General features: G+C 36.8%; 5 protein-coding genes across 5 annotated transcripts; all 5 read right to left on the minus strand. All coding sequences in view use genetic code 12, as the record gives it.

The window, feature by feature from the left end:
• Positions 1-188: 188 nt before the first annotated feature.
• Positions 189-2,684, minus strand: CORT_0E00210 (Sul2 sulfate transporter; the record flags this gene model as incomplete). The annotated part of the gene is made up of 1 exon (XM_003869696.1): positions 189-2,684. One exon carries the CDS (start codon positions 2,682-2,684, stop codon positions 189-191), a length of 2,496 nt encoding a protein of 831 aa, XP_003869745.1.
• A 1,785-nt stretch (positions 2,685-4,469) lies between these two features.
• On the minus strand, positions 4,470-6,677 carry CORT_0E00220 (hypothetical protein; the record flags this gene model as incomplete). The annotated part of the gene is made up of 1 exon (XM_003869697.1): positions 4,470-6,677. One exon carries the CDS (start codon positions 6,675-6,677, stop codon positions 4,470-4,472), a length of 2,208 nt encoding a protein of 735 aa, XP_003869746.1.
• Positions 6,678-7,441: 764 nt separating this feature from the next.
• On the minus strand, positions 7,442-8,080 carry CORT_0E00230 (Hfl2 HAP5-like protein; the record flags this gene model as incomplete). Its single annotated transcript, XM_003869698.1, has 1 exon — positions 7,442-8,080. The coding sequence occupies one exon, from the start codon at positions 8,078-8,080 to the stop codon at positions 7,442-7,444; it is 639 nt and encodes a 212-aa protein (XP_003869747.1).
• A 578-nt stretch (positions 8,081-8,658) lies between these two features.
• Positions 8,659-9,783, minus strand: CORT_0E00240 (Sen2 tRNA splicing endonuclease subunit; the record flags this gene model as incomplete). The annotated part of the gene is made up of 1 exon (XM_003869699.1): positions 8,659-9,783. The coding sequence occupies one exon, from the start codon at positions 9,781-9,783 to the stop codon at positions 8,659-8,661; it is 1,125 nt and encodes a 374-aa protein (XP_003869748.1).
• A 490-nt stretch (positions 9,784-10,273) lies between these two features.
• CORT_0E00250 (hypothetical protein) lies at positions 10,274-10,432 on the minus strand (the record flags this gene model as incomplete). The annotated part of the gene is made up of 1 exon (XM_003869700.1): positions 10,274-10,432. The coding sequence occupies one exon, from the start codon at positions 10,430-10,432 to the stop codon at positions 10,274-10,276; it is 159 nt and encodes a 52-aa protein (XP_003869749.1).
• Positions 10,433-11,146: the final 714 nt, after the last annotated feature.

Genomic DNA, 11,146 nt, shown 5'->3' on the forward strand with positions numbered 1-11,146 from the left:
TATCCTCAACATTCTTTACGGCCTACAATTCTACAACAAAGGCAATTAAAATGCTTTAATCTATTGTACATTTGTATACTAAAAAACTTTACTATCTAATCTAGAAATATAAGAACTGAAAAATGAAAAACCCCTTGGATGTGAAAAAACGGAAAACAACCAGAAAACTAAAATTCAACTGAGCATCTCTATTCATAATTTGGTATATCCAAATGGAAAAATGGCGTGTTTGTACCAACAGCAGCAACATACTGCTCATTAACGCCACTTTCTATATCGGTATATCCTGTAGCAATATTGACATAATTGTTGGCTGAAGTTAATCCATCCTCATAAGTACCAAATCCGGCATTTAACAAAGCTCTTCTAATCCAAGGACTCAAGATACCGGAAAAGTGGAATTCAACTTCACGATCAGCATAAGCATTCATAGCTTTCCTCAAGTCAACCAAAGCTTGTACTGAAGTGATATCGATTTGAGATACGGTGGAGAAATCGAAATGTATTATACGCAAGATTGGACGCGTATCTTCTTCAATCTTCTCTTCCTTATTGTATTTCCTCAAGAATGGCAAGTTCCACTTCAATGGACCTGGGTCATTCCATGGTCTGGATCCAGTATCGGTATAACTATAAGGCTTGGCTCTTCTTGTGATTCTCTTGGCTTCATCTGATACTCTGTCAATTTGACGCGATGCATTAGGATAAGTGAATGACTCAACTGGTTTGAAAACAATGACGCCTGGTGGTGGTGGAGTAACTGGGATATCGCTATTAATGTTTTTGTGGTTCAATGGCACCCAACGTGTGTGAAATTTAATCTTTGGATTTTGCTTTGCCAATTCTTGTGTGGTTGTTTTACGTTCAACCACTTCTGACTTGTCCTTTACCTTGTCATCAGTAGATCTGTAGTTTGAACCTCCCGAAAATACTTGGTGGATTTCGACGTCGGAAGAGCCACTGGTACTCGAGTTTGACTCATTATCATATGAATCTTGTTCATCGATGATTGGATTCACAAGTTCAGCAACTTGTACTCTACCCAAGAACAAACCATTTGGAATAGCAATTCTAAACAACAAAACAACTACCGATGCAGCAATGGCAAAGTAAATACCAGCTTCAATGGTGACAAAAACAGTCAAGATAACAGCAATTAAGAAGATACCACAATCGATTGGACTGATTTTCCAAAATGACCAAGTGATTTTATAATTGGCAATAAGATCAGACACAGCATGAATGATAACTGCACTCAAAACTGCTTTTGGAATGTAGTAGAAAGCAGATGTCAAAGCATACAATGCCAACAAAACAACAGCACCAGTGAAAATACCAGCCAAAGGAGTTCTAACACCACATTTAGCTTTCAAAGCAGATCTTGAGAATGAACCAGTGGCGGGATAAGCGCTAAAAAACGTACCGATCAAGTTATTAACACCGATAGCAATAACTTCTTGGTCTGGAACAACTTTGTAGTCGTTAATTCTACCAAAAGATTTCGAAATAGCGATATGTTCCAACAACAAAATGACAGTTGAGACAGGAATTTCTGAAGCCATGGCATCAATAATACCATCAGGAGGATGGAAAACACCAACATGTCTAAGACCCCTTGGAACATCACCAATAGTACTAAACGGAGGTTTATAATCGGAAGAAGGACCATCAAAAGCAACTTTTTGGGGATGGACAACTCCCCATGAAATGGCGGTGGCAACAACAATAACAATGGCATTTCTCAATTGTTGAACATAGAAAAAGTAAATCTTGTACTTTGGCCATCTCTTTTGAGCATAATCAGTACTAAATTTCCACACATACAAAATAAATAAACAAACCAAACCAAAAGCAGCATCAACTTTAGTGTCAGGTAAGTGTTTCAAAGTGTTGACAACAACCAAGTAAGTACTGTCTCTAGTGTTGACCAATTTGTTGTAACCCATCAATGCTGGAACTTGACCAGTGATAATGTTGAAAGCAGACCCAGTCATAAATCCCATGACTGCTGGAACAGAAATAAATTCTAAAATGAAACCCAATCTCAAAACACCAATACCAGTTGCAATACCACCACAAATTAAAGCCAAAAATGTAGCAATTTCAGGTGCAGCATACTCATCTCCATACTTGTCCTGAACATGAGCAATAACTTTTGAAACTTGTAACGACATAACAGCAACAGGACCAATGGAAACATCTTTGGAAGTAGCAAAGAACGAGTAAATAAACACACCGACAAATGAAGAATATAAACCATATTGTGGTTCTAACCCAGCCAATTGAGCATAAGACATAGATTGAGGAACCAAAACAATACCAACAGTGATACCAGCAACCAAATCTCCATATAACCATCTACCATTGTAATGCAAGATCCAGTGTAAAATGGGGAATAATGAAAACAAATAATTCTTAATAAGGGTCAATGGATGAGCAAAAACTTTTTGAAACCACTCTTTAACAGCAACTTCTTCTTCATGGTAAGCCGGTACATAATAGTTTGAGTGAGGGTGATGTTGGTTATATTCTTGTTCAGCTTCAAAGTCATGTGGTTGATTTACCACATGTGAGTCTTCATATATATGCGGGTATTCATTGGGGAGGGGAGAATTTACTCCTCTTTGTGAATCAGATACTACCGACTTTACTTCAGATTCCACTCTGTGAATAAAATCAGACATTATTAAGGTTCAGTTTGGTGAAGATGTAAACTCTTTTTTTTTGGGGGGGGGGATGGAAATGTGATGATATATATATGCAAATTAAAAACAGCTGAAACAATAGGGTAGCAAAAACTCTGTCAAACTTTTTTAATTAAAATCTATAATGAATAACAATCGTAATAACAATGCAATATCAGGTGAAATGGAGATGTGTTTAGCCTTGCGTTATGAGTCTTTTAGTCTGAGGCGATTGATAAGTTTCTGTAATTTACGAAGAAAAAGAAACAATGGTGTGTCCGCCCTTGATTAATGAAAGTATGACTAAATGCTCAACTGTGGTGGTAGACCTAATGAAAGAAATGTGTGGTTTATAAAGTTGAAACAATAGCAATAAGTAAAATGCAATTTAAATAAACTTCAATACTTTTAATAAACTTTTTTACCCGTTGATGCAGTTATTGTGTGATAATGCAGTTGCTGATGTGATGTAAACAATAGATGAAGGCGTTCTTCTGTGTTTTGTATAGATCTATTTGCAACTTCTAAGGGGAGTAGCAAAACTTTTCAAAATTTTCAAATTGTCGATATTGACACTTCTTTTTATACCGTTTTATCAAGCCGTTTTATCAAGCTATAGAAGCTAATTCTCTAAGGTGACGGCTCCAAGAAATTATTGAAAGGTAGTTTGAAGAAATCAATTGGCAAAACTAGTGAAAATTTTCAAAATTCTATTAGGTACATAGACAATTAAAACGGTTTGCTATATTGATTTGTAATTTAATTTTTTTCTTCTTTTTAAATTGCAACTCAACTGTGGCTGCAATTTTTTTTTCATCCACAGTTTACCTAATCCTCATACTAAAGAAAAAACTTTTTTTTCTATTCTCTTTCTTTCTTTTGTTAATTACTTGCTCATACAATTTAATTGCAAAATTGCCATTAGTCACGTGCAATTGATCATTTTTAATAACGTCATCAATGTGTTTATGTGCAGGTACTACCTAATAGTTAAAACTTCTTTGAAACTTCTTTAACTCTCATATCTGAATACACCATTGTTACACAGATCTGATCTCTCTTTCTCTCTCTATGTGGTCTGATGCAACATCTAATTGCGTTTTGGTTATCTCTTGCCGTACCATCAGATCAGATAACAAGAGAGAAACCTTTTACTTGAATCGAATTGTGTATTCTAGGAACAATTCCCGTTTCTTTTTTTTTTCTTGTCTGTGATCTCTGGGGGCGAATTTCAGAGCCACAAGTATTGCATAAATCGAATCAAATTAGCAACCGGCCTGATCAGGTACCCATACGCCGTAATCGCTCTTCTCCGAGGTAGGAGTCAAACGGCACCTTGATACAACAAAATACACACGCATACTGGAATTGGTTTCACTCTTGGAACTCGAATAGCTTGATAATATGTAAGCTTTTTGATTGCAGGGAATGTGCTTCTTTTTCGCATCAATCTCACACAAATTAAAACACACCACATCCAAATTACAATACTATCCATAAAGAAGCCTTCTATCGGTCACAAAGAAATACATACGATTGTTTAATTTCGGCGATTTATGTTGAGGCGGGAAAAATTTCATAACCTTCCAATCGAAACTTCGAATCTGTAAAGCTTCTTAGTTTACGACAATAAGAGAAATATTCTCAGAATTAAAATTTACGCCTTCTCAAGCGGGTTATCTGTTTCTTAACCCAATAAGATACGGGATTCCCTCATTACTATACCCTCATCTATTTCTAAACATCACTCTTTTATTCATTTAACACACTCTACATTGCATATATCTACTTGGCAGCTTGTGAATTTTTCAAATTGTCTTTTTCTATAGCATCAACTTCATCTCTAAATTTCCGTTGTCCATAACACTGTTCCAAAAAGATCTTGTACTTAACATTCAATAATTTTCTGTCGGGATGGTCTTCACCACGTGGTTGAATAACTTTACCTGGTCCAGTCATCTTCTTCATAATCTTCCACAACAACTCTCCAGAATCGTTTGAAACTGCTTCTTGTTCCTCCTTTTTAGTTGATGATAATGGCTTGTTCAAACCCAAGCTGGCCAATTTTTGTGATAAGCCCTTTTGGGTTTCTTGTTTAGAACCAAAAGACAAGGTGTTTTCATCATCGGAATCTTCTTGATCATCAGTCTTGTGACGAGTTTGGTTTTGTTGAATTGGTTGGTTGAAATAATCAACATTGTTTGGATTCGAATGGGCATAAGCAATGGTTGCCAAATTGGTGGTGGATGTTGCAGTTGGTGCAGTATATGGAGATTCAGGAATCTCAATTGGTGCTTCTTGTGCATCTCCCTTTTCAGCCAACAGTTTAGCTCTCTTTGAATGTGGTCCATTGCAACGGTGATCAATAACAGATTCTTCAGCAGCAACAGCACCCAACAAGGCGGAACCAAACACCACCGCAGCATCAATGTATCTAGGAATAACAATTGGCAACCCAGTACAATCAGCCAATAATCTCATCAATAATCCATTACGGCATTGACCACCACTCATAAAGATACATTTGATATTATGTCCTGCTTCTTCCATATGTTGCACAATTTGTCTAGTTTGTTGAGCAATAAACTCACAAGCACCAAAGTAATTCAAGGCCAAATCTTCAATAGAGTTGTCCAATGATTGTCCAATTAAACTTGCTCTCATTCTTGGATCAGCAATGGGGGATCTGTTACCATGGAAATCACCATAAAAGAAAATATGTTTAGCCAAGGATACAACCGATCTCTCGCCTCTAGTCTTGACCATTCTCTCCAACAATGAGTTTAAGTAATCAAACTTCGAAATGTTCGATTGTTCAGCTGCTTTCAACAATTCTTGATTTGCTGGATGGATACTTAACACATGCGCCAACAATTGACCAGTAATTGATTGACCACCTTCGGCTAACCAATAGCCTTCTGCCATAACATCCTTGTATGGACCCCAGACACCCTTGACAAAACAAGGTTCTTTAGTCATGGCAATATGACATGTAGAAGTACCAGCAACTGCTGCTAATCTACCACAAGCATCACCAATGGTTCCATCGTATTTTTCTTCAAGTAATTCGGGCACTTCTGCCTTGGCGGCAACAGTACCAACCCATCCTGCATAAGCATCAATAACAGGCGAACCAACGATACATTCAGTGCACAACCCCAATTCAGCAGCCGATTTATCGGTCAACTTACCAACAATGTTACCAGCGGTAAGATATTTACCATTGACGCCTGGGATACCACCCAATCTTCTGAAATTGTCCTCGATCAACTCTGGCATGTCCACTGCAAGCAAAAAGTCCTTTGACCATCCAGTTTCTGAACCATCAACACCAATTGGAACAAATCCTTGCTTACACACAACTGAACAGAAACTTCTAGTTTCAGTTCCGGTGGCCTTATGGACTAAGAAATCAGCCAAATCATAAAACTTACAATCATCAATTCCACCGGGTTTGTGATGTTTCAACCATTTCATCTTTGGCAACTCCATCTCAATCGACATTTGTCCACCAACATATTTCAAGCATTTATCACCAGTGGCATTGATAGCGTTGGTTTCTTCTTCAGCTCTGTGATCCATCCATAAGATGATGTTTTCCTCTTTATCATCGAAGTTAGGACCTACAGATTCAGGAGTGTCATTAGACTCCGAAACAGCAACCAATGAACACGTAGCATCAAACCCAATACCAAACACATGGTGAGGGTCGACACCCGATTCACTTAAACAGCGCTTAACACAGTAACAAATTGCATTCCAAATCTCAGTCGAGTTTTGAGTTATATAGTTTGGTTTCAATTCTTGTCTAGTAATCGGTTTTTCTGCCAATCCCAAAATGATACCATTGGTGTCAATTAAACAAGCTCTGGCTGAACCAGTACCAACATCAACACCAACATAGTAAACATCGGGGTCAGCTTGAGGCAAATTGTAAAAGAAGGATGATTGCCTTCTGTTTGCAAGACTAGTGTTTGACTTTGATTGTACCATAATATTGTTATATTTGAGAAGAAATTGGAAAGTAGGTTTGAATCAATTGGAATAATTTAACTCAGATTTGGAAAATAGTTATGGAAAGAATCAACTGTTTATGTACCTGTAGCAATTAAAAGAATTTGGGTTCCGGAATTTAAAGTTTTAACTTTACGGAGTAATATAGTCGAGTTATATGCAGGCCCACCCATCAATAACAGAGAAAACATCATACGTAATTGGAAGCGCACGAAATTGCCAAAAGACGAAAGGTTCATAAACTGTCACACATTTGACACTCTGTCATTACATTACAAAAGCTTTAGAGGCTTAGCGGGTAGTGTATAAGGCTGTTTTCCCCCTTAGACTCACTCAATTGATGTTGGGTCAACTTGCTTTGCTGATTGGAACACGTGATCATCTACATTTTGTGTAACGTGTGTAATATGTATTTTACACCCCGTCAATTTGCAATGAAGAGGGAGAAATTTCCCAATGGAGTAACCACGGCGGCCTCGGTTAGTAAAGAAGATCATATCCCGGATATAAAATTCAGAAGCAGTAGAAGAACCTAAAGCTATCAACCTTGGTCTCGAGAATTTAAATCTACACATTATACTGTCCTCCATCATCAACTCGTTTCAGTTTTCCTATACATAAAGCGCATTACACACTGTTTTAATACAAAATACAAAGAATTGAAAACTCACCGAAACCTGTGCCTTCAAATGAAGTAAAACTCATTAAAACACATTGCCCCTTATTCACACAAATGAGCTAGTTTAATTCTTCAATGAGGGATACTTCTCAACCGCCTCAACCAAAAAATCAAATTGTTCAGTGTTTTCAATAGCCGATTTTACATGAGATGCAGTTATTCTCTTCACGCCTTGTTGTTTAGCTTGTAAGACAGATACTTCAACCAAATTAGCCATAAATATTTCCAAAGCTCTGCCCACAATAATTGGTGTAGCTTGAGCGACTTTACCTATTTCTTCATCACTTTGCATAATCTTTTTGATTCTTGCGGCAGGAAAGTGAGTCTTGATCCGTTCAAAGCTGGCTAGTATTTGTTCTTGCGATATACGATTTGTCGGCGTGGTTTGATTTTGGTCTTCTACTACTGTAGGTTGTAGATTTGCTTGTTCTGGTTGGATAGTTGGGACTTGATTGTTGTCACTAACACTACCACCAGCATATATAGCGCTTTGTTGTGGTGTAGCGTAATTGTATTCTAGTTTCGGAAGTGCAATTTGATCTTCGTTGGTGGAGGTTGGTACAGGTCCATTGATGAGGTTATTTATACTGAATGCATTATTGGCACTCTTGTGAGTGCCGTAGCTGTTGACACCATTATTTCCAGTGCTACTGCTATCATTATCATCATCATCGTAATTCATCAAATGGCGTAGATTAGACATTGTTATTGTGTTATGCAGTGTCGTAAAAGTAATGTCGTGTATGTATATTTTATGACAATAAATTGTGTTGTAGAATTTTATTTTGTTGTTGTGTTTTAAATGAGGAAATTATTTGCAGCTTTTATATCAACCAAACATAACTCACAAACAATTCACACGAAAAAAAACCTTTTTTTGTTTCTTTGTTTCTTTGTTTCTTTGTTTGCTTTTGTTTATACTTTTGTAATTTCAACATAAAAGTACTGTATATAAGCACATTTTTGTAAATACAAAAATTTTGTCTTCTTTCTTATTGGTTGGGAAAATGTACATATAGCGTGCATTATGTGCTTGGTAACGAGTGATGATGATATATGAATGATGGTATAACGTAATGGCCCTGGACTTTGAACAATACGTTACAAATTCATCTTTTAAAAGTAAGTGTGGGTTTCATTCAGGTCGTGCGTCCATTCCAATAACAGCGTGTAAATAAAATTCACCGATTTTGTACTACGATGAGCTTACGGTACATTTATAACGCGGTAATAAATACATAAATTAGGCGGGTTTACATGTTTCCCATACACTTCCTTTATTCAATCTCTAGTCCGGCTAGGGTTCCATCTCTTATACAAAACTTCAGATACTCTATACTTGCTCAATAATTGCTTAAACATTAACCCATCATCAATGTCACTAGTGGTAAATATTTTATCAAATTCAACTTGCAGTGGTGCTTCAACATAAATTTGAACGAAATTCTTCTTTACACTTCCAATGACTCTAGCTTTAGCACATATTTGAAACCAATCATATGGACCAATACCTTGCTCATAATCATCTTGCATAACCAGCACACAAAATTCGGCATGAGAAAAGGGTGGTCCTCGTTTGTACAATAAGTAATCAGTTCCAAACTTGATACCTGATCTCACACACCAACCTTTCGATCTGAAATAGTGGTATGCAACATAGTTGACGATGAACTTGTTATTGGCTTTGATTGAAGAGTCATGTTGCTGACAGCATCGAATGAACAACTGCTTTAGGGATAAGCTATCAACACTGGTCTTGTTGAATGCAAATTGCAAGAAAAACACTTCGACAGCTTGCAATTGCATATACTCCAATTGAACAACAGATTCTTCATCATCAATAATATCAGCATCTTCATCTCGTATCTGAACTTCTGTCTCTCCAACATTAATAAAATCCTTTTTCCTAAATTCAACCAACTGTTCATCCAACTTTGCCATTTCAGTAACTTCCTCATCAGTAATCAAACCTTTTCTCTGTTTCAATTGTAAATCCTGCAACCTTTGTCTCTGTCTTTTAAACTCAATTCTTTCAAACCTTCGACTTTTTGTTACATCTTCCATGGCAATATTATTCTGCTTCCCATCATTAACTATATTGAGTCGCGCTACTGTTCTAGCATGCCAAGTTGGTTCTGACCTAGACAATATCCCTTTACCAAAAAAGCCTTCCCTCCATAACTTAACCATCGAGTCAGTATCAACAACCTTGAACACACCATTGTCATAAACAACATCAATTTTGTTGAAATTTACTGTATCCCAGAAATTGACGCGTAGCAAATTCCAAACATATCCAAGCCATGAGAACGGATTTGTCAAAATAACAGCATATTTCACAGCAACATCAATCGGCAATGGTTTTTGATATATTCTATTCAACAATCTCGAGTTCTTTTTCCCCATCAACTAGGATACATAAGTTAGTAAAATTATATTCAAAAACACTTTGTAGCCAATGCTGTTCCTCAATTCAGATACCGTTGTAGTCTATTTGAGAAATCATGTGCTCACACTGATCTTGCGATCTTAAAGACACTAAGGAAAAGTTGTCATCATTTAAAAGAGAAGCATTGGAAAATGTATAGTTTGAAAAACATACACCTTATTGAATTATCATTATCAAAATTGAACTTGTTGAAAGAAGAGGAAAGTAAAGAATTGAAAATTTTTCTTTGCGAATGAATTTTTTTTCCAGTCCTCGTGCGAGATGGACTCGGGAAGATTATGAAAAGAGGGCGACATCCGCTACCATTCTCGTGGTGAGTTATTTCATAATTGATTTCACAAGAAACTCGCTCTATTACAAGTGGTTGGATTATAAAATTGTATTCTAGAATATCTAATATAATTAGCACAGGCGGTTTTTGCACTCTTATAGCTCATGACTGGATGTTTAATGTCCGCAACCTGGTTGGCTACTCTGAGCTCCATCTTTGTTATCATTGCAATACTCACCAATACCACCATAAGTATTGAAATAAAGCTCTCCATGTACAGCATTTTCTCTACCAATATCATTAAAACCTTGATTTTGTCCTAGATTAGGATCCATCGTGGCAGTTTCACAATATTTCCAACCACCATTGTTATGAGAAAAGTTCGGCACCTCTTGATCGCATTCTCACATTTCCTCCATTCGTCGATTTTGAGACAAGACTTCAGCTAAGTTATGATTAACGTTTCCCCAATTCCAAGTGACATGGTTGACGTCGAAATAGTTTTGTCTACGCCTAATCTTGTTGTTATAGCCCTGTTGCTGTAGCTATCAATTATATTAACGTTTACTGGAACCTATTGTGATTGAACAATATAGCTTGCCAACTCTGTTATGTTTTTAACACCAGTTGTATACAATGGTGCATGATTTCCATGAACAGATGACCAAATGATCACATTTGCATCAGCAATAGCACCTTTGTCTGTGTCCCTCTTTTTCTCCAACGGGTTCTGTGTCTGCATCAGCTATGTGAAATAATCTGACAGCGCTAACACCTGGGATTGAACTCAACATATGATTCACCCCACTTAAGTTGTTTGTTTGGTTATCAAGATGATATTTACCCAAATATCCTTGTCTATGCATAAAACCCTTGGTCCATATGCACGCTATTTTTTGTCAACGTAAACTTTGTACTAGAGGATGTTTAAACACGAAAACACGCTACTATTGGTGCTTTTCCCAAAAGCTGCATTCGGTGCGTATATTGAACGAGAAATTGATTGATTTTCAGCAAGGTTTAAGTGGTGTATTTGCTTTTGGTATGGT

This window comes from Candida orthopsilosis (genome assembly GCF_000315875.1).
Source record: "Candida orthopsilosis Co 90-125, chromosome 5 draft sequence".
NCBI classification, from domain to species: domain Eukaryota; kingdom Fungi; phylum Ascomycota; class Pichiomycetes; order Serinales; family Debaryomycetaceae; genus Lodderomyces; species Lodderomyces orthopsilosis.